Source organism: Rhamphochromis sp. 'chilingali', assembly GCF_963969265.1.
Source record: "Rhamphochromis sp. 'chilingali' genome assembly, chromosome: 20".
In the NCBI taxonomy this organism is placed as follows: domain Eukaryota; kingdom Metazoa; phylum Chordata; class Actinopteri; order Cichliformes; family Cichlidae; genus Rhamphochromis; species Rhamphochromis sp. 'chilingali'.
Window position 1 is genome coordinate 32,389,697 of NC_137947.1, and position 26,429 is coordinate 32,416,125.

At 45.5% G+C, this 26,429-nt stretch overlaps 1 protein-coding gene across 1 annotated transcript; it reads left to right on the forward strand.

The window, feature by feature from the left end:
- Positions 1-26,427, forward strand: LOC308388514 (uncharacterized protein). The gene is made up of 21 exons (XM_080869279.1): positions 1-974; positions 1,108-1,158; positions 1,412-1,632; positions 2,268-2,310; positions 2,438-2,563; positions 2,655-2,759; positions 6,520-6,738; positions 6,888-7,034; positions 7,112-7,351; positions 7,822-8,040; positions 8,115-8,261; positions 8,334-8,567; positions 8,955-9,134; positions 9,216-9,470; positions 9,616-9,720; positions 9,828-9,965; positions 10,587-10,694; positions 10,894-10,925; positions 11,058-13,413; positions 13,638-13,749; positions 21,389-26,427. The coding sequence occupies exons 1-21, from the start codon at positions 318-320 to the stop codon at positions 22,003-22,005; spliced, it is 6,312 nt and encodes a 2,103-aa protein (XP_080725405.1). The 5' UTR covers positions 1-317; the 3' UTR covers positions 22,006-26,427.
- Positions 26,428-26,429: the final 2 nt, after the last annotated feature.

Sequence of the window (26,429 nt, forward strand, 5' to 3'; positions counted from 1 at the left end):
TGTCCCGCGGTCAGTTGGAGCGCAGAGCAGCGGAGGAAGCCTGAAGTTCGGCTGTGATTGTTTCACTTTCCGCTGAAAATATCTGAAGAAAGTTCTCCGCACGGCCGCGTCAGATGATCGGCTTTTACCCTGAAAAGGAGCGCTAACAGCGGGACCCTCCGGTGAGCTTGGCGGTGTTGGTTGATTAGCCGGCTAACCCCGCTACTAACTTAGCTTAGCTTAGCCTAGCCTCCTCGCCGTCTCGGGGCTCCGGCGCTGCCGCAGACCCTTGCCCACCTCCCGCTACACCCTTCAGTGAACACGGACATCCGCCTGACATGGGTCCCCCTGGCTGGGGACCTCCACCTCCTGGGGGCTGGGGCCCTCCACCGCCTGGTGGATGGCCTCCGCCGCCCGATGACTGGGACCTGATAGGCCCTCCGCCGCCCGGAGGATGGGGTCCGAGAGGGCCGCCTCCTCATGGTGCATGGGGCCCCAGAGGACCGCCGCCCCCGGACTGGGATCCAAGGGGACCGCTGCCTCCGGACTGGGGTCCAAGAGGACCGCCACTCCCAGACTGGCACGGCCGAGGACCCCCACCCCCTGACTGGGATCCACGGGGACCTCCTCCCCCTGGCTGGGGACCGGAGGACTGGGACTGGGACCGTCGTGCTGATTACTGGAGACCCCTACACCCAGAGGCTGACTGGAGGGGACCCGACCGGCCTCTCCCTCCGCCAGGATGGGGTCATCCTGGCTGGGATCCGGAGGGTCCCCCTGAACCATGGGGCCCCGAGCCCATCCCTCCTGCACCCATACCCCCTGTCGCCCCCCCTGTGGTTCCCCCTGTGCCCCCCCCTGTGGTCCCAGCTGGGATTCCCCCTGTGCCTACGGTTGGGATGCCTCCCCCGGACCCCGCAGCCTTTGTACCCCCAAGCTGCATACCTCCCTTTGGATACCCACCAGCCTACCCTCCGCCCGGCTGGACAGGAGAGGTGAGAGCTCAGCAGAGTCCACACAAACACTGCCTCAGTCACAGATATCGATCACCGATTATTGATTATTGTGTGTTAGCTGTGATAAAAGCGCAGTTTATGTCAGAATAAGTGAATGTTTGTCTGGTTTCAGCCTGTGGTGGAAGAGCCCATGCCCAACCCTCCACCTGACCAGCCCGAGTGGGTGAGTCCTGATCCCCGAGGACAGAGCCGTGCTCTAACCTGCAGCTGTGTGACAGATGTTGGTGATACAGTGATGGCTGTTGAACCTTCGCCAGGTGTTCCTGGCTCGTTGTCTCGGAGCATGTCACAAACTGCAGAACACTTTGAAAATGTTCAGATGTCACTAAAATGTAAAAGTGTGCAGGATGTGTCTGAGGCTGTTACTGAACGCGCTCAGTAAAGACTCCTGCTGGGTTTTTTTTTTTCTTTGTTAGATCAAAGCTCTGATTTCAGCTCCGGCTACGGAGTCAACATCATCTGAGGCTAAAAAGCCCGCTGAGGACCCGGCTGTGGCCAAAAAAATGCCTGCTGCTGAGCCCGCCCCCACCGCCGCTGCTGCTCCCACCGCCCCCACCACTCCTGCCCCGACACCTAAACCTGAGGTCAGCACAATCAGTAAAGCTCTGGGGCTGCTGGGAAAACGCACATTTGAAAAGTAAGTACAGTTGGCAAAAATCACTCCCACCAGACTGCATTCACATAAACTCTAATTTTACCTTAGAGCATTGGAGCTGCTGCTGAACAGCTGCCTCCGCCTGTGAGCTGGCGGCTGTGTTTGTGTGACTCACACAGGTACTGCACTCCTCTTTAAAGGGACAGTTCACCTAAAATCAAAAGCAGACTGCGACCAGCTCGGTGGTGGAGACGTCCGTCTTCTCTCAGTATAGCGGAACTAACCCTGCTCACGTGGTGGTGCTCAGACTACCCACAAATACATCAAATGTATTCTCTTTGTTTATTTAATAAATGATTTATTTATGCTGACACCTGTGGGGCATCTGTAGAACCAGCAGGCAGCACAGTTATGTGTGAGACGCATCAGCTGAGTTGAAGCTTTCATTTCAGTTTAGAAATGAAAGTTCCCACGTGGAACGCCGGCTCGTGGGAGCAGTGAGCGGTGTGTTTGTGGAATTCACAGATTCAGTCACGTCAGTGTGGAGGTCGGCTCGTTTCAGCAGCTTTGATCTCCGTACCGACACGGGCACCGTGCCCCCCCCTCCCTTTAACACCTGTGCTGTAAATGTGACATCACTTCCTGTAGCTGCTGTTTAAACTGCTCTCTGTCTGCAGGCCTCCTCCAGGCAGGTCCACAGGGATCATCTCCTTCATCGGGGTGAGAATTCCGTCTGACCCTCACCTGTTTACCCGCTCACCTGTTTACCCGCTCACCTGTTTACCCGCTCACCTGTTTACCCGCTCACCTGTATGAATCTTCGTCTTTTTCTGTGTTTGACCTGCAGCCAACGTTCGGTTACATCATGCGTGAAGACCTGGAGAAGTTCAACTTCAGCTTCGACGCCTTCTTTGGAAATCCTAAAGCCATGACGGCCGGGGTCAGAGTTCACTTCACTGCCTGCAAGGAGAAGGTGAGGCGCCGGCTCGCCGCCTGTTACTCGCGCGGCGTGGATGAGTTCTCTCTGTAAACCTGGTCTTCTGTCACTTCCTGTTTCTGAGCAGAACAGCTCGATAGCGACCGACGTGAAGGTGGCGCCGGGCGGGACCGAGAACCTGGACCCTGAGATCTACGAGGCCGTTGTCTGTCAGCCAATCATGGAGCCTCAGGTGAGTTCGAGAAACCGCGCTGCTTTGTTTTATACATTTAGTTATTGCATTATTGAAAGCTTTTTCCTCACCTCTGGGCTGGACGCATTGTTTCTGACGGAGACCTGGATTCGTCCTGGGGAGTCGCTCTCCTTCGCTGAGCTACGCCCTCCTGACTGTCTTTTTTAGTTCACCCAGACCCACTGGTAAAGGCGGAGGTCTAGCCTCAGTTATTAAACATATAGTGCGGCATCTGCCCTCCCCTACCTACCCCAGTTTTGAAGTTCAACTTTTGGAGCTGGCTGCCCCCCCCGACAATATGTTTGGTCTACCGACCACCGAAATACAATAAGACTTTTATTGCTGACTTTGCTGATCTTTTAGGATCTCTCCTCTTAAGCTATGACTGTGCTCTTATTATTGGTGATTTTAATACTCATATCTGCTGCAAGGGTGATCCGCTAGCCAAGGATTTTCTCGCTCTTATTGACACTTTTAGCCTGTTTCAGTGGGTAAATGAACCTACCCCTTCTTTCGTGTGGCCTGGATGTTTGTATTAAGAACATTGACATACTGGGATTTCGGACCATTTCCCAGTTATGTTTGAAGTTGACCTATGCAAATCAAAGCTACACTATGACGGCCCCGACGCCTGGTGCATATAATCAACCCCGATACCGTGGCTAACTTCTCTGCGGCCTTTGACTCTGCAGCATCTGTAATTGTTCTGTATCTCTTACGACTGTGATTATGCTAATTCTCTGATATCTACATGCTCTCATATCCTTGAGGCCGTTGCCCCTGTTAAGGTGAAACGTCCCAGAACTCACTCTCAAATTTGGCTAAATGACCCTACACGTGCCTTATGTCGTGCTTTCCACCAAGCCGAGAGGGGATGGAAGAAAGACAGGCTCCAAGTTTCCTTTGACATACTACATATGAGCCGCTCAGAATTTCAAAATGGCACTAAAATGGCTAAAGCAGCTTTTCTATCAGACATTATTGCTACCAGTACTCACAACCCCCGAATGTTATTTAAAATCTTTAATTCAGTGGTAAATCCTTGTCCCAAAGTGCCGTGGGCGCTCCCCCAACTCTCTGTGAACAATTTTTAAATTACTTCACAGATAAAATTAGATCTTTAAAAGCCTTACACCTCATAGTGGGGAGCCCCGCCCCTACCTCAGGATGCCCATCGACTTTTCATCAGTTTGAGCTGGTGTCACATCCCACTCGTAAGCGTATAAGCGATCAACTGAGAAATACTGACTCTGTTCGTGATATCCTCCCATCTCGCTTTGTCAAGGATGGTTTTGATGTAATTGGGCCCAGTGTCCTATCCTTAATGATTTCATCACTGTCCTCCGGCTGCATCCCGACAGTCTTTAAACATGCGGTAGTACAGCCTGTTCTAAAAAAAAGTAATCTTGATCATAACGACCTTGCAAATTACAGACCTCCGATTCCATCTATTCATTTAAATCTCAGTTAAAAACGTACCTGTTTGACCGAGTGTTTTCAGTTAGTGCACATCAACCTTATGTTATTTATCTTCTACTAATGTTCCGCTGTATAAATACCCCCACCTTATATTTATGAATACCCAGTAATTTTATCTTCTAAACTGTGCTCTAATGTTTTATTTCTTATTTACTTGTTTATAGCCTTTTATCTTATATCTTATGTTTTAACCTTGTTGTGAAGCACTTTGGTGTAGCTTCGGTTTTAAATGTGCCATATAAATAAAGTTGTATCGACCCAAACTGCCAAATTCAGCATTAAATACATTTTGATACATACATGAAATTAACAGTCAGTTAAATGTTTTTGATATATATACAAGGTTTGTACACACCTCTTCATTGAATAGTTTCTCTTTATTTTTACAACTTTCTACTTTGTAGATTCTCACTGAAGCGTCAGATGTATGAAGCAGGTTATTTGGACTCATGTAGCAAAGAAGAAACTGATAAATCTGTTTTGTTTTAGATTCCTCAAAGTTAGCTGCCCTTTGCTTTGCTGCAAACCCTCGGCCTTCTCTCAGTGAGCTTCATTATGTGTTTATTAAGATCCCTGTTAGCTTCTTCAATAGCAGAGGTTCGTAGCGCAGAGGTGGAGCTGTCCAAAGCAAAACGCAAATCGTTTGTAAAGACAGAAAATAAAAGTGGCCCCAGGCTACGGCCCTGAGGAACACCACAAGTGTCAGAGTTACTCGCATTAAACGATGCAGTAAACAACTCTTAACTCATTCAACAGCAGACTTTTCAAAACCATAACAATTTAATGTATCCAATAAGATTTCATGATCGAGTTGAATCAAACGCTCAGCTCTAACGACTATCTGGGGCGATCGTGGCTCAAGAGTTGGGAGTTCGTCTTGTAATCGGAAGGTTCGAGTCCCGGCTCGGACAGTCTCGGTCGTTGTGTCCTTGGGCAAGACACTTCACCCGTTGCCTACTGGTGGTGGTCAGAGGGCCCGGTGGCGCCAGTGTCCGGCAGCCTCGCCTCTGTCAGTGCGCCCCAGGGTGGCTGTGGCTGCAATGTAGCTGCCATCACCAGTGTGTGAATGTGTGTGTGAATGGGTGGATGACTGGTTGTAGTGCAAAGTGCTTTGGGGTCCTTAGGGACTAGTAAAGCGCTATACAAATACAGACCATTTACCATCTCTGATCATCTGTTCTCTGTGAGGCCGCAGTCCTACAGTGTTCACTGATGTGTTCATCTACTCAGAGCGAGTGAAACTCTTTTGGCTCCTCTGTAAGAAGTTATTCCACCCAGAGGACAGACTGACGTTATCACATCAGCTGCTGTTTGTAATGACCTCAGGTTATCAGCACCTGATGGGTTCTATCTCATTAATTTTAAGACGTTCAGTTATATTCATACCAGCTCTGTCTGCATGATTTATTTCTGTGGATCCATCCCTTTTCTTAGAGTACAAACTTAAAATAAACACACAGATATCAGCGGGTGTAGTCAGGAAGGATGTGTCTACGTATACAGTGATGCACTGATTTAGCTCTCCTGCCCAAACCTCAGTTAGGATCTTTTTAATCTTTTTTTGTAATAACGTCTTTTGTTGGATTTATTTAATTTACTAACATAATTTCTTAATATTCTGTATCTGTTAAATTGAGAGCGTGTCCAAGGAAGCCGCAGGCCTCAGTTTGTCTGTGATTGGCCAATCAAACTATTGAACATCTCTAAGACCTTCTCTGGTCCTTAAATAACATCCTCGGCCAGTCAACATCTTTAACAACATTGAAAGTGTTTAAAAATCCTTCTACAGTCGTTTTCTGTCCCAGTTTAATGACTTTTCATGCTTATTGAAAGTTGAGATGACTGAAAGCTGCAGGGACTGAGCCTGCTTTTCAAAATAGATCTGCTGCATCAGTGAAAATTAAACCAGTGCATGTAGCCACCTTAGTACCATTAGATTTACAAGAAACTCTTCATTTGTTTTTAAATTCAGTCTGAATTTTCTGATTTATTCATCTGTCAAAATTAAAAAGCTAAAGGAGAAAAGAAGCGTCGTAATAAGTTGTGTGGTTAATTTTGTCAGTTTGTGTTTGGTGTGTTTGTCTTCATGTTCTCATTTCTCACATTTCTGTTGTGTTTTTTGTTTATTCGGTTCAGCTGCGTTTAGTTTATTCCGGTTTTATTCAGTAAGACCAGAAAACTGTAACAAAGAGATTAAATGTTTTAGCTCCTTTTTAAAGCTTTTTCATGTCTCTGTTTCTACTTCCTCTCCTCCACGTTTCCACGTGCTGTTGCCGTGCAGCCCGGCGAGCGTCAGTACCCAGGTCAGGTGTACGTGACCATCGGGCCCGTGAGGAGGAACCTGCCTTTCGACAGGAAGGATAGCACGGTGACGCTGCTGAAGAACGACCAGGTGCTCATCAACCTGCTGACCGACATCATCACAGAGAAGACCAGAGCCACCAACATCAAGCCCAAAATCCCGGCGACCTTCAGCCACACCAAGGAGATCAGAGAGAAGGTCAGGCCAATCCTCGCCTGCCGGCGGTGCTCGTGCGGTGAAACCTCTCCGCTGTCTATCCTCAAACGAGAAATATCTGATTGCTCACGTTCTCAAATCGGCTTCTCTGTCTGATGGTTTTACTTTTTCCGCTCATCTGCGGGCGACAGGGCGTCATCGTCAGCCTGAAGGAGACAGAAGGCGTCATCAAGAGGCAGGACGACACGGAGCTCGCCTTTGAAACCAAAGAGAACTTCAGCGACGTCGAGTTCACGCAGGAGGACATCAACGAGGAGGTGGAGTTTACCATCATCCAGGTGAGGCCGTTAGCTGAGAGTGGCCGTCGGCGCCATTGACCGGACTGTTTCAAACATTTCTCTGCTCTTACCGTCAGCTGAGAGCGGGAAAACGAGCCGTCAGGATCCAGCGGGTGAAGGAGCCCCTCCTCCTGGCCCTTTGCACCGCCACTGCTACCGCCGGCGGCGACGAGGAGGATAAGACAGAAAACGACACCAGCAAAGACTGCTTCACCAAGCCAATCAGAACCAGGACCAAGCAGGAGATCGGACCCAACATGGTGCTGGACACGGAGCTGTACGAGGGCATCGTCAGCCAGACTATCATCGAACCCAAGGTGACCCTGAACTCAAACTTTAACAGTTTTAAAATGAGATGAGACAAACGGGAAACCGAGACGGTAACTAATGTTTTATTATTATTGACCAGCAGATGTCACTAATTGACTTCAAACAGTGTTAAATGAAAATTATTAACATCTTCAAATCGGCACTCGGCAACATCCAATCACAGTCCCAGAATCTCACTGTGGAGCCAAACTCTTGCTCCGCCCCCTCAGACAGTCTTTTAGTACAGTGACCTCATTAAAACGGCTCCAACAGCACAAACACGCCCCACATGTCCAGTTCAGGTGAAGCATCCACCTGTCAGTCAAACAGGCCACGCCCCTAATCATGCAAAACTGTAAGACTTAATCCAATTTAAACAGGTGAGCTAGAGAAACGGTTGTTACACAGGAGAAGTAAGCAGACTTTAAGCCAGGCCGTTAACATGTTTATTTAATAAACTCCTCTCCCATGCCTCCAGTCCGGCATGCCTGGTTACCCGGGCCAGGTCCATGCCAACATCGGCACCGTCAGGACCAACGTGACCTTCGACGATCGAGACTGCGGCGTCACGCTTCTGAAGAACGACCACGTGCTGATCAACCTGCTGATCGACACAGTGACGAGGAAGAGGAGAGCGGCCAACATCAAACCCAAAGTCCCGTTCACCTTCAAATACACCAAAGAGGAGCGAGAGCTGGTAACGCAGCACGCACACTGATGACCCGCCTCCTCCGTTTTGCTTCTGGTCTCTCAAGAGCCGCTGTCTTTCAGGGCATCATCACCTCGCTGGGGCCAGAGGTCGGCATCCTAAAGTCGGAGAAGCACGGCGAGCTTCCCTTTGACGTTTGCGAGAACTTCAGCGATACAGAGTTCAACGGTGACGACGTCCAGAAAGAGGTGGAGTTCACGACCATCCAGGTGAGTGCGCAAACCAAACGGGAGCGAGCTGCAGAGAGGGGGCGGGTTTGATCCATCGTTTTGTCTCCACAGGTGAAATCGAACACAAGGGCCATCAGGCTGAGGAGGACAAAGAAGATCGAGGACCCAATCTTATACGAGCAGAAGAAACGGGATGAAGAGGAGAGGAAGAAAGAGGAGGAAGAAAGGAAGAAGAGGAAGGAGGAAAAGAGCAAGAAGAGAGAGGAGGAGGAGGAGTGTGAGAGGGAGCTGGAGCGGAAGAAGAAGGAGGAGGTGGCTGCAGCACTGGCAGCTGCCAAAGACAAGGTGAGGAAAGAGTTGCTCAGGTTGTTAGAGGCGCTGAGTTCAGGCTGCGACGTCACATTTTGCAGCTCTTTTATAGCAAAGAAACCCACAACAGCCAACAGAGGGCGCCCCACGCCAACAGCTCAATAATAATATCATTAGCGTTGCAAAGTGGGCGGGTCCTGAGCGTTCAAGCCACTAATGGTTATTGAATGAAATCAGGGAGTCATGACTCGCCAATCAGAGCTTCTTATTGTCATTTTATTTTTTCATAAAAGTGCATTAAACTGTTTTTTTTTTTTTTGTTTTTTTTTTGACTGTGTCCGTTTATCTTCACAAAAACATCACGAGCCACAAATATAAAACTCTGAACTGTTTCTGAACGCTCGCTGTCCTGACATTCTGCAGTGGACGCCGCTCGGCTTCACAATGAGAGACCCCGACACGCTGGACGACATCAGCAAGGAGCGATTTGAAGGCACCATCCTCAAATCAATTCCCAGACACCCTCCCAAGACAATAAAGAAGGAGCTCGAGGAGAAAGAGGAGGCGACTGAGGAGGAGCAAGGAGCTGCCGATGCTGGACAGGTACAACTTCAAAAGCTCTGTGGAAACGGCAATTTCCCTGAAAAACGAAAAGAAAACACTCAGTTTGTTGTTTTCTTTCAGGTGCAAATAAAAGTGGAGAAAATGGAGGAGGGAGAGAAGGGAGAGGTGCAGGGAGGACAGGAGGTAACACTGGAGCTGAAGAAGGAGAAGACATATGAGGAGGTAACGAAGGAAAAGCCTCCTGTTGCTGAAGTCAAAACCAAATCGGACGTAGAGGTGGGCCGGCTGGTGATGACCATCGACGGCCAACAGAAACAGCTGACCTTTGGCCCCAAAGACCTCCTGACCACTGCCACCATGCTCGATGGTGACAAGGTGAGGACGCTGGACTTTCTTCTTCTATGTTTCAGACCAGCCGCGTTTATTTGCAAAATAAACGCAAATAAGGTCTCAGAGTTCAGCATCTACAGAACGTTTGCTTCTTTTGAACCTGATCCTGAACTGTGTCTCGCCTGCACAGGTGCGCTTTAACATCGCAACCCATCGGGAGACCAAAGAGGAGCGGGCGACTTGCGTGGAAATTCTCCACGACTCCTTTGAAGAATCTACTGAACAGCGTCAGCACGTAAGACTTGACGTCCGGTTACTCCCAGCCTCAGAGTCAAAAACAGAACAAGGCCTCAGTTTGGTTCTTAGGGTCTGAGTCCAGGTCTCTGCTGCTTTTCCAACCAGGGCATCGTGATCGAGTTCTTGGAGGACTCCGGGCTCATCAAGTGCACTCAGAACCCCCAGCTCTTCTTCCACATGTCTGAGGTGATCGAGAAGAAGAAGCTGGAGTTGAACGAGAAGGTTGAGTTTAGCATCGTCCCGGTGAGTCCCCTTGCTGGGTTCTCGGGGTGGAGGGAAAGGTTACCGGATGTCAGGTAAACTCCAGAGGAGGGTCCAAACATTTCTAAATGGAACTACCACAAGGTGATCTGTGGAGGTCACACAAGCACACAAACTGCTCTTACTGAAAAATAGTTGGCTGCCTTTCCGGTGAATCCCTCATCTCACGGACAGACTCCGCCTCCAGCTGGTCCAGGCTCTTCCTGGAAAGCCTCCGTGGTGTGCCGAGTAGAACGAGGACTACTAGCTGCAGAGGAGGTGGAGTTTATCCAACCAGTGGATCAGGGATCCACTTGAGAGGCAGCTAAATGATATTCCGGAACAACTCGTCAAACTGCTGGCAGAGAAACAAGACAGGAAGTGCTGAGGCTTTCTGGTTGGTAGCAACCGAACTTTTAAAATGAAATGAGGGGAACGTCTTCAAGAACATCTTGTTTTCATCTGTTTAGTCCAGTCTCGGAGTTTTCCTCTGCAGACCTCTCTGTTTTTTCTCTTGATGTTGGTGTTAGATTTAACGCTTCAAGCTCAAACGTGAGGAAATCACGCGTTTGGACGCGCCTGGTGACATTTCCGATTAAAATGATGTTTGTCATTTCTTTCAAGCATGAAACAGCAGACAGGGGAGTCCAGGCCATTAGGATAAAACGTTACACAGAGAGCGTTTTCCTCCCAGTGAGGAAACTTGGTGGTGTCGGTGCAAACAAAGGAAAGGTGAGGATGACCTGATTTATGTTTACATTAGTCCAGTGTGGAGGTGCATGGTGGGCAAACTCTCATTAGTTCTGTTGGTAATTTATGCCATCATTTTTATGGAGTCTTCCAAACTTTCCTTCAAACTGTAAGAAATCTTTTGCGAAGAATGCAAAATCGTCATCATTCTAATGAATTTGTCATAACTCTTTTTTGGCAGATGACCATCAAGCTGACAAAAGCTACCGAAGAGTAAGTTATACATTCAAAATGTTACCACTCTTCATGTAAATACGTTTGGCTCTGAATAAATGCCATATTTCTTTTTGTATCTCGGAAAAGTTGTAAAACTTATTAAGAACAACCTCCCTGTAACTTCCTCAGGAAGGAAAAACCAGAGGCAGAGAAGCTGAAGGCAGTGGTGAAAAATCTCAGAGCACAGGACAGTAAGACTAACAAGAAGGATTACAGCGCCACAAGGCGTAGATACAGCAGGAGTCAGAGCAGGAGTCGGAGCAGAAGTCCCTCCAGAGACCAGTTTGGACGTATCAAAAAGAGATGCAGCTCCAGCGTCGAACGTGAACACCGGAGCAGCAGGCAGAGGCGAAGCCGAGAGAGATTACACAAGCGCACCCGAAGCCGCTCCAAGAGCAGGAGCAGGAGTCGCAGCCGGAGCAAGAGCTCCAGCAGGAGCCGAAGCAGGGAGAGGAGCAAAGACCGGGTCAGCAAGAGAAGGAGTAAAACAAACAGAGACCATGAAGAAAATCACAAGAGGAGGAGGGAACTGAGCCCTCCTCCTAGGCGAGGTGGAATTGTGGATGACGAGCTGGCGAGGAAGAAGCGGGAACTGGAGGAGCTGAATGAAATGATCGCCTACAAAAAGTCGCTGGTGGACCCAAGAGGACTGGAACCTGGACAGAGGACCTGCATTGACTACGACCACGGTAGGATCGCCGTTCCCCTCGCCGAGTACAAACCGGTCCGTTCCATCTTAAAGAAACGACCAGATGGACCAGAATATCTCCACCGTCCTCCTTACGACGATGTTTATTATGACCGCCCATATAGTGCTTACCAAGACAGGTCCTACAGTGACCCGTATGCCACTCGGCCATACGCAGATCAGTATGGTGACCGTCCATACAGTGACCGCTCTTATGAAAGTCACCTCTATAGTGAATCTCCCTATGGTGGCCCGCCATCTACCAGCCGCCGCTACACTGATCGATACGATGTTTATGATGAACCCTACGATGATCGCTACTATGACCCGGCGTATGTGGACCGACCTTACGATCCATATCCCCCAGCCAAACGAAGCCACTCTCCAGAACCTCGTGCCCTCTCGCCCCCTTCTCACGCTGGCAAAGCTCACACAGCTTCGACTCACCCGCCTTTGTCCCATAGTGCTGCCACATCCTCATGCCAGACCTCATTCAGACCCCCTTCGCCCATAGACTCACCTCCTAGAAGCCCTTCTCCCAAACTAAAGGAGAAGAAGTCACGCTTGTCTCCTCCAACTGAGAAACCACCCCTGGACCGTTTCCTTGATATGCTTAACCGAAAGGTGGATGCTGAAAAGAATTTGGGACCAGTTCATGTTAATGATGACCTTCTGCCTCATGAGCGGGCTCTTCAGGATGGTAAGGGTTTCTCTCGAATTGTGGGGCTGGCTCAAGAGCCACCAAGCATTAGTCTAGCCCAAGAAGGGCAAAAGAGACCACCGAGCCCTAAACGTTCCTCTGTTGAGAAAACAAATGAGGATCCAAAGACAGAACCCTATGACAAGATCCAGAGTCTACTTCGTACTATTGGCTTGAAGCTGAGCACAGGAGAGGTCTCTAAACTAGCCAGCCAAGCCCAGGAGAAAGTCTTTAGCCCGAGATCTTCCACGGAGAGAGACACTTCATCGGCTCCACGGGAAGAACTGCGGACAACCAGAACCGGTTCCCTGGAATCGGATCGCATCCATTCCCACTCGCCTGTCAGATCCTCCAGTTTGGAGCCGCTCAGCAGACAGAAAACTAACGTGTCTGAATATGAAGATTTCCTGGACCAGCAAGAGTTAGAAGCATTTAAGAAGGCACAACAGCTACAGAGTCTTACCAAAACGATGGGGAGCACAGCCACCACCACTCCTTCTCCAAAACCCCCTTCTGGGCCTCCACCTGCTCACTACCGACATCCAACACCACCATTCAACTGGCCACTTGGCGTCACCGCTGAGATTTTGCCAACGCAGACGTCCACATCCAGCATGGTCACTCAAACTCCTCCTGCAGCTGGTACACAATTCCAAACACTGGGACAACCTCCTGGACCTCCACCTGGACCCCCTCCACGGCGGCCAGGACAGCCTCCTCCGGGACCGCCTCCTGGACCTCCACCACGACGTCATCCTGGACAGCCTCCTTTCTCTCCACCCTCCAATCAATCAGTCTTGCCTTTTATTGAAGTGCCAGACAAAGCACCTCCCCTTGGGACCACCAGTCCTACGCAACCTTTAATCACTACTGTGGTACTACCACCATCACCAACACTGACATCTTCAAGTCCTGTAAGCACTGACCACTCTGCTATCTCTACAACAGTGGCGAGATGCCTGAAGGTCATTGAGACCGTGAAATCTCTAGCTGTTCAGTCACCAGCCAAACCAGTCAAATCTGTCCAGTTCAGTTTACCCACAGAGCCCCCATTAGTAGAGACAGAAGATGACATAAAGCTCAAGCAGAAGGAGAAGGTAGGGTTCGGCACTACTAGACTATCAGATATTTTACTGCACGAGAGATAAAATAAATGTACTGCAGAACGTCTGTTTTTTGGATTGGTTCTTTCCTTAGATCGTATGTTTCCAGATAACTTGTGCACTTGAGAGTTAGAAACCCAGGAAATGTTAAAAGAACGATAAGATCAACTGCATCATGGTGGAAGTCTTGACAGAAGGTATTTATATTTATGTTGCAGCTGGATTTGTACAACCAGAGACTTTTGGAAAAGAGAGAACAGGAGTTCAAGGAGATGCTAGCCCGTAAGAAGCAAGGGGAGACCAGTAAGGATGGCTTGCTGATCTCGTCAGGTATCAGAACCTCTGTTTTTAAAATAAGATATTTCATCCTAACTAGAAACCTTTCACTTGCAGGTATTTGAATGACAAATATATTTTCCACTGAATACAATGTATATTATTTTCATGGTTTCTTTTTATTTCACTTGACAGGTACTTTGAGTATTCAAAAAACAAAAAAACAAAAGCAGGTTTTAGTGAGAAGCCCAGCCACGTGGTAAAACATTCAGAAGATAACATCAAGGAAGTATTGCTTTGCTTTCTCTGAAATTGAAAACATGTAACTACCCAAGCCTTGCTAGCCAGGTACGCCCTATTGGAGAGAGACCTATCTATTGCTAAGATACAGTCACGTCTCTTCACCTAGGTGGCCCTGCCATCTTATAGATTCCTACACAGTAGAGTCAGATATATGTGTGTGTATGCATGCATATATATATATACACACACACACACACACACAATTGTGTGTTCTTCTGCTCCCGTTTACTGAGTCTGGTGGTTCATCCAATGATCGAGAGAAGCCACCAGCTGCGATCTGAATTCCGCAAAATAATGCGTTTGGTCTCTTCCATTGGAATATAGACTTTGTTTTGAGTGTAATTACACTGTATGACCAAACATTCAGTACCAGTCCAGAACCTGACAGTTTTTAGCATCAACCCACATTGATAACTAGACAGGTAGGCAGAGTGATCATGTTTTGGAAAGCTAGCACCATATTCAGCTTAGATTTACTTGCACTCAGTGGTCATTCATACCTACCGTATTTTCACGACCATAAGACGCACTGTACTAAAAGGCGCAGTCTCAGTTATGTGTGCCATTACTGTATTTAACACACACATAAGGCGCACTGGATCATAGGGCGCATACAAGTACCGTATGCGTATTTAAAAATAAAGCGGGAGCAAACCTGAGTTCGGTACCTTACTCACATTTTTATTACCAGTAATCGTCATCATCAACAACACACAAGCATACAAGTGTGCATATTTAAAAATAAAGCAGGAGCAAAACAAAGTTTGGTACTCACATTTTTATCATCAATCAAACCCATCGAAGTCCTCATCCTCTGTGTCTGAACAGCTGCGCTAAATCTCCATCAAACATGCCAGGTTCACTTTCTTCACTGTCAGTCACTTTCCGTGCCGTGCGGCTCCTTGGAAATGATGCCGGCTTTTGCGAAAGCTCGAACAACAGTGCCAGCAGACATGTTAGCCCAAGCATCTACAATCCATTGGCAAATTGTGGCGTAACTCGCCCGGCGCTGCCTTCCACTCTTGGTGAAACTGTGGTCTCCATCGGTCATCCATCGCTCCCAGGCCGCTCGCAGCCTTACTTTGAACGGGCGGTTCACACCGATGCCCAGCGGTTGGAGCTCCTTTGTCAGGCCTCCTGAATGACAGCAAGCTCACAGTTCATTTGCTTCACTAGTTTTTTCACATCGTCTGTGAGATGGGCACGCATAGAGTCACAGATTAAGAGCGATGGTGATGCGTGGAAAAACCACCTGGTCTCCTTACATACACCTCCCTCAGCCACTCTTTCATCATTTCCTCATCCATCCAGCCCTTTTCATTTGCCTTAATGATGATTCCTGCTGGAAACTTCTCTTTAGGCAAAGTCTTTCGCTTAAAAATCACCATAGGCGGCAGTTTCTGTCCATTAGCATGGCAGCCAAGCACAACAGTAAAAGAAGACTTTTCGTGCCCCGTTGTGCGTATCGCTACCGTGCTGGTCCCCTTCTTCTCCACAGTGTGACTCACCGGGATGTCAAAAGTGAGCGGCACCTCGTCCATGTTTGTGATGTGGCTGGGCTGGATGTGTTTGTCGCCGACGTGTTTGCTGCAGTAGGAGCGGAAGATGGCCAGCTTTTCCTTATAATCCGCTGGAAGTTGCTGCGCTACCGTAGTCCTGGTCCGGATGGAAAAATGGCACCGTTTCATAAAACGAAAGCACCAAGACGGACCTCCTTGGAAATGTTCAATGTTCATCTCTTCAGCTAGTGAAACTGCTTTTAGCCGAATGGTGACCGTCGAAACGCTTCTCCCGCTCGTTCTTTGCTCGAACCATCGATTCGTTAATCTTAAATTCTCTCGCCGCTGCTCGATTTCCATGTTCCTCCGCATAGCTGATGGCCTTCAGTTTAAACTGTGCTTCGTAAGCGTGTCTCTTTGCCATTTTCAGGGTTGTTAAAACAACGATGTTCCACATAATGCACATACCTGTCCTTTTATACAGGTATGTGCGATTGTCCGGTATATACGATCAACGCCCACACTTCACCCTTTAGCGTTCTCATGGTGTTCTCTACTATGTCCTCCTTACAACACACAGGGCGCACTGCGCTATAGGGCGCGCCGTACTTTTTGAAGAAAATCTAAGACTTTTAAGTGCGCCTTATGGTCGTGAAAATACGGTACATGTAATTCAGAAGGTATAAGATAAGATAAGATAAGATAACCTTTATTAGTCCCACACGTGGGAAATTTGTTTTGTCACAGCAGGAAGTGGACAGTGCAAAAGTTATGAGGCAAAAATTAGAATACAATAAGAATAAATACAGTACACAACTGTACAGAATAGAATAAAATAAAATACTATATACAGTAGAATAAAATAAAATAAATATACAATAAGATAAAAATAGAATACAAATACTATATACAACTGAGTAAAAATACAACGATGACAGAAAGGATTATTGCACTTAGTATTATTGCATATGTATGGATGTGTGTGCTTGATCAGTTAAAGTCTTTATTATGGAGTCTGACAGCAGTGGGGAGGAAAGACCTGCGAAATCTCTCCGTCCCACACCGTGGGTGCCGCAGTCTCCCACTGAAGGAGCTGCTCAGTGCTGTCACAGTCTGCTGCATGGGGTGGGAGATGTTGTCCATCAGGGATGACAGCTTAGCCGCCGTTCTCCTGTCACTCACCACCTCCACTGGGTCCAGAGGGCATCCTAGAACAGAGCTGGCCCTTCGGATCACCCTGTTCAGTCTCTTCCTGTCCCCAGCAGAGATGCTGCCGCCCCAGCAGACCACACCATAAAAGATAGCAGAAGCCACAACAGAGTCATAGAATTTCTTCAGGAGTGGGCCCTCCACTCCAAACGACCTGAGTCTCCGCAGCAGGTACAGCCTGCTCTGCCCTTTCCTGTAGAGGGCGTCTGAGTTATGAGTCCAGTCCAGTCTATTGTTCAGATGAACACCAAGGTACCTGTAGCTGTCCACAGGTACCTTGTGGACAGTATATTCTTTTGCTAAATGGTATTTGCTGACTGCTTGTATGCTGGTTTTACCTCTGGGTCGTCCTAAAATAAAGGTCTATAATAATTTTGGATGAAGGATCACATCTCCAATCCAAAGAGGGAATTCCAGGAGACAGCGAAGGCAAATCCTGATTTGAGCCCCAAACAGCCAGTAGATCCTGTATCGGGCCTCTCAGCCTCAACACAGTACCAAATACTGAGAGGTGTACTGAAATTGTGACCACTGAGTGTAAACACTGAACAGCTAGTATAATATCCCATTTCTAAGCTTTGAATGGTTTTATGTTTTTCCTGATACCTGCTTTCATTTAATAAACTCAGTATGTTGATTCAGCTCACCAGGAGGAAGACCATGATAAAGACCATCCCAAAATTCATAGATTGACTCATTCCTATCTATATTTGGTTGCTCTGTCTTATCAAAATCTTGGGTAGCTACTATTCTTTTCTTTATTTAGTCTAAAATTCAAGGTTAAGTAGTCGAGGTCTCAGTCTTATCAGAACTGCCTAGATCCAAGATCTAGGGTTGTATCATAATGAGGGAGCGTCAGTACAGGAATAAGTTCGGCGTACATGAATTAGCGTCGAATGAAGTAGTCCAGCCCCGTACTCTGAGCCCCGTCTGCCCAAATGCATGCAATGCTAAGAGGTTGTCTAGAGCTGTCATTTTGTGTGTAGTTAGCCGTTATACAGCTAATGTTAGGTATATATCAGCCATCTATGCATGTTACTGATATATACTGTCCGAGCTTAAGGATGTCAAAACGGACATTTGACTGAAGTGAGAAAATGTTTCCTGCAGATAGTGTTAGAAACTATGTCAGCTGTAGCTCATTAACGATGACAGTACCTTAAATACAGCAGATCTCAGACTGTGTCCATTTTCGCATTGGAAGTATATTGGAAATGCTAAGCTACAGGTTCTTATGAACTCTGCTCTCTTAAGCCAAAATGTCTCGCGGTCACGAATGCTTTGCCATCTTTTAATGAGCGTTTGTTCCATCTTGAAACAGCTTCTTTTCTGATTGTTTTAAGCGGTAATTATAATTTGGTTGATTATTGCTAACAAGTCCACTTTTCTAGGCATTTAGTCTTTAGTTTTTACATAATTGTTTGCACAAGATTTTTTTGTGTTTGATTTGAAGTTCTTGAGTCCAGTCCTAATGAAATACTCAGGGTAAGTCAAGTTTGCTCATTTCCATTTGCATCGAACTGAAAAGTGTGCAGAAGAAGATCCAGGAGACTACTCGTAATCCGGGCACCAACAAGTAAAGCCTTCCTTATTCATTTACAGTAAAAGGAACTCGGGAATAGTTATTTTTATCCAGCCAGGTTTAATACTTAACTGGAAGAGCTCGTGAATCAGGAAAGCTTCCTTGAGAAGGTTGTTTAATTCCACCGCAGGTAAAAATGTTTGGTTATCTAATATTTTAGAACTAATTTGGTACCTAATGAGAGATAAGAGAGGTTACTCATTAAGGATGTGACTTTTGTTCCAGAGTAGACTTGTTTGGACTGCTAACTACATTATTTCACATCTGCTTGATTTCAATCTTAGATACAAGATTTTGTGTTTTATAGGCTTCTTTGAATGTCACAAAAGAGTAGCAAGTATGATGAAGAGCATTGTGTCCAGATAAATTTGTCCTGTTTCATTTGGAAAATTTACTCCAGGTATATAACGTCCATATTAATCTCATTAGATTACCCATCTTGTTACCATAGGCTTCATTACGCAGGTGTCATTAGCTTGAAGTGGACCTATTCTGCTAATTTCCAGCTCTGTATTTGTATCCTGTGACTAAGTCTTTATACTCGCCTGAAGAGCTCCTGCCTCTTGAAGGCCACCTTATATAAAAGCCACTTTCTCCTGATTGGCTGTCTCTTGAAAGAAGACAAAACATAAAGTGATGGTTCAGTCAGAGTTTTTGGATGACTTTTAGTTAGACTTATAACATTATGTGAAAGTTAGTCACATTTAATAAGAACATCAGTTATATATTCCGATATGGAGTAGCAGAATGGGTCCACTGCCCTCAGTACAAATATTGCTTCTGATCATAGAATACTTTTAAAACTTGTTTAAGGCAGCATAGCATTGTGTTTCAATTTAAGAGATCAATTTAAATCATCCTTTATATAAAATGTGCAAAGTTTTTGTTTTGGGTTTTTTTTTTTGGGAGGGGGGTTGTTTAACTTGATTACATGGTTGGGATTGTACCTGTTGGTCTGTGACACTAGTCTCAGCTAGAGATCACCGTTTCTTTGGTAGAGCATCAGTATCATGTAGCACAATCTGATACTCTTATGTTTGAATGTAAAATTAGATTTCAAGAGTTGTAAAACCAATATTTTAAGCCATCCAGCTTTTGTTATATGATAGGGACGTTTTACTTTTCTTGCTTGTCTTACCGGTAATACCAATGTTAGCTCAGAAAGCTAACAGAGAACTCCTTTTGAAGCTGGGACTGACGCACTGCTGATAATCCTGCCTGATGGTCGTATAGATATCTTTATCCGCACCTTTTGGGTTCTGTATTTATTTTCTGTGCCACAAACATGGCCGTGTCACAGGAAGTGGTTGAACTTCAAACCTTTGGACTTCCATCTTCCAAACGGCAGTAGGTCGTCTGTCACAGCTCACACTTTGACGCATTTACATCCAGTGTGACTCCACACACAACAGGTCTCATCTCTGCCTTTAAACATGTGCTCAGGTAACTTCTATTCACGTTGCAGACCTGTGAGGTTTCACAGGTTGGACTTCCAGTTTAGACCAGTTTGGTTTAGATGTCAGTGAAATAATGAGGTCCAATATGGAATTGGGAAATGGAAATGGAGAAAATCTCTCAAATAATCTAACAACAGGGCATAATGTGAACAGAGGGTTATACTAGATAGGCCTACGCCTTGCACTTTCTAAAGATATGACCCACACTTAAATGACTCTTTCTTTGGATCCACCCCCTCACTAACTTAATCTTTGTAGTTTTAAGGTACTCTCAATGACTAAATCCCACACTCTAGTCAAGCTGTTAAATATCCACCAATAGTTTCAGTAGTAATGATCAGATGTAAATGCGTGCCCCGATCATACAAAAAAAATGGACCACTTTAAGGCCATTTTGAAGCCTTGGACACTGCCTGCAGATTCAGCCATTAGTGTTCCACGTGGAGAGAAGAAGAACTTCATACTGGCTGAAATGTGATCTCCAATAGAGATTTCAGCTTTGTTTAAACGTGTCACCATTGGTGGTTGGATTGTAAATGATAAAAAGTTTATGGAAAGAGAATTTTTCTCCCAGATATTGTTTCGGTTACCTGGCTATGACTCGACTGTGCTATAAGCCCTGAAACACTGGCCGTAACCCCCAATGACAGTCAAGCGAGTGTAGTTGGGGTTCCACATTCCCATTTGTCTGCCCTCGTTGGGCTTTTTTGAGCTTAAGCTCCATTTCCTTTCCCCACATGAAATATTGGTCTCTGAAGCAACCTCGGAGTAAAACGGCCTTAGAATGAAGCTGATAGTGTTCTTTGTGCATCAGTATTATCTGTAAAAATGAAATGTTTAAGAAATGAGATGTTATTTGGGACTGAGTTATTAGCTAGGGATATAAAAGCTGCTACAGCAACGGTCGCAAACAGCTTTGCATACATTAGATTTTAAAGAGGTTTAAAATAAAAACACAGCAGATTTATTTAATGTCTTGATGGCGAAGGTAGGTAATCATTTTGGTCTCTTGATTAATCAGGCTGATAGTTTTGATTGCTGTAATATAGTCAAAAGTACATTTTTAAAATATAAACATATCAATAAAGTCATGAGTCTGAAGATGTAGATACTAATTTATCACAAACCTGTAAATGGTAGGTTTTCTTTTGGCTTAACACTTAACTTTCCTGAAATGGTAATTATCACTTCAGTAATTTATATAGTCACTGATGTATTGAGCTAGAAAGCTTCAGCAAATACGACAAAGAAAAGGTTTAATAATGCACCAAGTAAGCACAATGAAGCAAAATGGAACCTCATCTACAAATGAAGTTGAGAGGGTGAATATTGCACAGATAATCCTATGTGATGTCACCTGTATTAAGGTTGCTTGTTTCACAAAGGTCGATGGACCTTTAATTCAGCTGTCACCCGTCACAAGTGTCCAAGCACTGCAAATCTCTTCTGGACGTTTTAAAATTATAATTTTGCGCTAATTAAAGTTGACCTGATGCTTTGGTCTAAAAGAACTTTGTGAAACCAGCTTGAAGATGGAGTAGTCTTAGCTTTGGGATTTGATGCTAAATGTGATGTGGGTTCAGCTTGTGAAGATGTTCCATAAGGCTCTGGCACTTACAAGTATATCCTGTTGAAATTTCCAGGTAAACAAGTCAGCAGTGAGCCCAGGAACGTTTGGATCGTCGGTCATTCACTGGTGTATTGGGCCGAGTCACGTGCCAAGTCTCCGGAGGTAGGTATGCAGCTGGGCATGGACCCTGGCAAGGTGACCGTCTGGTGGAAGGGCACCCAGGGCATGACATGGTCTCAGCTGCTGCCGCAGCTCCACCAGCTGAAGGTCACCTGGCCCAACCCAGATGTCCTTATCCTGCACCTGGGGGGGAATGACCTGAGCACCGACAGCCCCACAGACCTGCTAGCCTCCGTCAAGAAGGACTTGACGTCTATGAGGAGCATCTTCCCACAGTGCGTCCTTGTGTGGTCCAATATCCTCCCTCGAAGGGTGTGGCGCCACTCAGTGGACAGCCACGAGGTCGATTTGGTCCGCACTACGGTAAATCGCAGGATCCAAAATATCATCTCAGAGTTGGGTGGCACCTCTCTGACCCACGATAACATCCGCTGTGGCGCAAACACAGGTCTTTACCGGGTCGATGGTGTACACCTTTCCCAAAAGGGCATCGATGTTTTCAATTTGAACCTGCAGGACCTCCTGGAGAAGTGGGAGATGGAGGTGAACGCCGCCTCTGAGAAGAGCTGAGAGGTTTCACATTCATTTCTTTCTTTCTTTTTTTTTTAGGTTTATTTCTGAGGATAGCTAGGCAGTTTTTCACCAACTCTGTATCTGCACAGACCACCTCCTGACTAATGAAACTGTTTTAGCTTACTGTGTAGCATATCTCACATCTTATGGTAATAATAATTCACTGTATTCATGAATGTCAGCTCATTTTCAGCCATTACGACTTAATGTTATGCAGCAGGTATGCAGAGACATTTTTCTCATGCATGGAGCTGTTAAACCTACATTTGATTTAAGCAAAAAGCATGTTCATGATTTAAACTGCTTTGTGTTTGTGTTCTGAAAATGAAATAAACACTGATTCAGTCTGGTCTTTGTGATAAATGTCTCGTCTAAAACAATGATCTGTGAATATGTGGGAGTTGTCAGAAGCTTCGGTGACATCTTCATCCGCAATATTATCAGAGCGGAGGATGGAGAAGAACCATTTTGTTATTAATAATTATGTAGATGAAGGCCGGCATTCACATCTGGTCTTTGATAACTGAGACAGAAATGAAAGGATGCTGATTGTTTCAGTCAGAGAAGCATTAAAGAAACCTGAATCAGAGTATCTGTGTATCTGTCATATAAGTTACTGCTTTGTTCCAAGTGTAAAACAGCTTTTTTTTCACCTGTTTTTGTTTTGTTTTCTCTTCAATGTCTTTGTTTAAAGGTCAAAGCTGCTCTGAATCAGGTGACTGTGGGCGGGACTTCCTGTGTGAACGGTTGTGGTTTCAGACAGTGAATTAAACAGAAATTAGTTGTTTTGTTTTGCTTTTTGAAAAAAGGTCATTTCATCTGGGACGACCTCAGACCTTAAAACAATCAAATCTGTTTAAAAAGGGTTTTTTCATGTCATTGTGAGAATTTCAAGCTCAAAGGTCATAGGTCAGAGCAGTGTGACCCTCTGAAGGTGCTGCTGGGCTCCTGATGCATGTTTATTGATAGGTGACCATAAGTAATGATCATTTATTGGTTAGTGCTGGTGGAGCAAGCTGTGCAACATTTAGGAGCAGGGATCTCCTGTGGATGTCGAATTCTACATAACACACCTGTGAAAACAGTAAGGTAGGTTAATGTGTGTGTGTTTCCTGTGCAGCCACAGAAGCTCTGAAAAGTGATCGCTTTCATTTAATGAACACACGTCTATCCTTTCATTTCAGCTTCCTGCTCATTCTGATCTATTCATATGTTGAGTTGGAAAGTGAGAGTTTGGTCTTTAAATGTTCCATTTAAGCAGTTTGTAACTGAAGATGGTCTCTTATCACCTGCTCAGGAAAGAGAACAAAGCCAAAAACATATTTATGCACATTGAGAGGTCACTGATACCCAAATAGTCCTTGTTAGAAAAATGAAGCTCAGAATGATTTGATGTTCTTAGGGGTTGTGTGTGTTGTGGGTTTGCAGCTTTCTGATGTCTCTGTGTTTGTAAGTTAATGACTGAGTTAAAAGAATGATACTGTGAGGTCAGGAAACTGGAGAGACGAAGAGCTTCATCCCTGAAACTAGAAAGACTCGACTGAGTGCAGTAGATCCAAACTCTCCTTTTCTTAACATCTGAGACGACAGTCGTTAAACTCGTCCCCGCTGTGCGCAGAGTGAATGTGAAGGGATGGATCGATGACACCGGTCAGAGTTTAGAGCTCTGATGTTTGAGTCGTAACATTTCAGACGTGACAGACATGCAGTTTGTTCTGCACTCAAGCTTTCATCTCGTGTGGTACCTGTCTGAGCTGACCAGGTGAGTTTCTGGTTTCTTTGCAGGTTTCGGCCAATAAAGACACTCTAGGTGAGTCAAGGACTCAGCAGGTGAACCGTTCTGAGCAGAAACTTTGGACGCTTGCGCTCATCCTCTCCTGTTTCTCCTGGTGGGATTCCTGCCTTCACCTGGATAGAAATGGAGAGGAGGGGACACTCAGAATCTCACAGAAATCTTTCTTCCACCTCCTGTAGACGTTCATATATATATACACACATACATACATATACACACACACACACACGTGGCACAGGCGCTGGAATATTTCTAACATTTTGAGTTATTTTCCAGTGTTAGAAAATCAGCACTGCTCAGTGTTAGTCTTTGTTAATCTTCAAAACTGACTGGGTTACTTTTAAACATATAACACTGTCAAAAGTGTTAATTTAACACTCAACAGTGTTGTATTTAACACTCAGAGGTGTGGACCCATATAGACACTCTCCTGTGTTAGTTTTTGCTGTGTACCTGTGATGGATCAGGTGAGCGAAAACTACTTGCTGAGTCAGTATGCATCAGAGCATCCAATAGAAACAGCTGATCAGATGAGCCTTCATGAAATTCAACATAAGTTTGAATATTTCATCAAACAGAAGCTGAAGCAGACAGATGTCTGCAGCCTGAGAAGATGAGCTGAAAGTTTGCTGCTTCCATTGTTTCCCCTGAAAACCTTTCAAAATCCCACCACTGCTAATTTTCCAGCTAATTTCCTGCAAATGTGCTTAGTAATTTCCAACAAGTCAGACGTAACTCTCAGGACGTCTCTCGCAGACCTACAGGGGAAAGTGTTGCTGTTATATTTTCAGGTTTCAAACTAGTAAATAAACTGGCTCTGTGATGAAAAACCAGCTGCCAGAGAGACGCTTCGTCCCCCAGGCTTTCATTCTGATGAACACAGTGAAACAACCCACTGTTAGATCATTTGGGTCATAAGCCAGTGCCCTGCTCTGTTTTCCAATCATAATTTGCATAATAGTTTGTATTAATTATTTGCACTAATACTTTGTACAGTTTCTTATTTATCCAGTGTGGAGTCGGTTTGATTTGTTGAAACAGAGTTCAGCCGTAGCTTCAAAAACATGAGAAATTTGAGAAATGCGGACACACTGACAGACTCGAATCAGCTGTTAGTTCACACATTTCCTAATTTTTTCTTAGAAAACTGGAACATGATGAGTGCCAAACTATTCTGAGATTTAAAGCTGAACAGCAGCTGGTATTCAGAGGCATGAGGTGGGATCTTTGGGAGGAGCATTTTAGGTTGATGAAAGCAGAGAGACGTGCCATGCTTTAAAGGAAAACAAACTTAAAACAAAACTCAGGGGTACCACGAGGAGGGAGAAGTTCGTATGTGAAAGCATGCCCTGATGTTTTAACATGCAGGCAATGTGCACATCACCTGTTCCAGCTGTTACCCTCAGGCAGCCGGTGCAGGACACTTCAAGCCAAAACCGGCTGTTGCATTAATAAATATACTCGGGGATAAACCACTGTGAAAATGCAAACTCTTAACTCTACAATATTTTTCTAAGGATTAAATCACTGTGCAATAACCATATTTTCCCTTGTCCATTCTCATATACAGTCTTCTATATACTATATTATTTATTTATTTATTATACTTTTTTTCTCTTGCCACTTGCACTGAATTTGTTTGGATACAGTTTCTGTTGTTCTTAAAGCACAATGACAATAAAGATTCTGACTCTTTTAAAAAAAGTGTGATGATGTTACTTTTGTGAACAATGCATTTCATAAACGTCACACAGTCTGTGCAAGTGCAAACCAAAGAGCTGTCATAAGTTTGTTGTCACAGATGCATCTGTAGGCGTCTCAGTTTGGGGAGGGGGGTATTTAACTCTTTCATGCATGAATTATGACAACCTCAATCAGGATTGTTTTCTTAAGTATTTTTATTCATCTTCAGGCAAGAAAAAATATTTTTGAACTTCATTTTTTAAACATGCTTTTAAAAGAGTTTTGTTTTTTGTTACATGTCCACTTACAAATGTCCACTGGCTGACCAGTGGGTGGCGGGGTATGGAGTGACACATCAATGTCCAATGTAGTGGTTTATGTGCAAGTATACTATCAACATGGACGCAAGTGTTTGATCTATCAGTTTGCATACCAATTGGCTTCTGTGAAAATGGCTCATGTATAAGAATTTGCATACCCAGGAAACCTCTAGAGTGCACGACAGATGTAAAGAAACATGCAGGCAGGGTTTACCCTTCCCAGCCTCCCAAACCCTGAGTTGGATAAGCACAAAATAATACATGGATGGATATGATATATATAATATTTTATTGTACTGCTGTTGTGATGAAAACTGTGAGAATAAGGCCCAGAGGAAGATGAGTTGAAGAACTGATGCCGAGGAGAGCGCTGCTGTTAATGTGCAGTACAGGTTTCTGCCTGCGGGTGGCAGCAGCTCGCTGCGCGCTGTTTATGTCGGTGAGCAGCAGCAGCAGAGGAAGAAGCGGGAGGCCGTTGTGTTACTCGTAGCTAAAGCTCTGAGTTCCGTTTGTATTGGAATATCCGCAGAAAAAGCTGCAATCTATCCGCGGAGCTCTGCACTTCGGTCCTCCTCGTTCAGTGACCTCCGCAGCTCTCCCGCAGCGTGCCCGCGAGGAGCCGC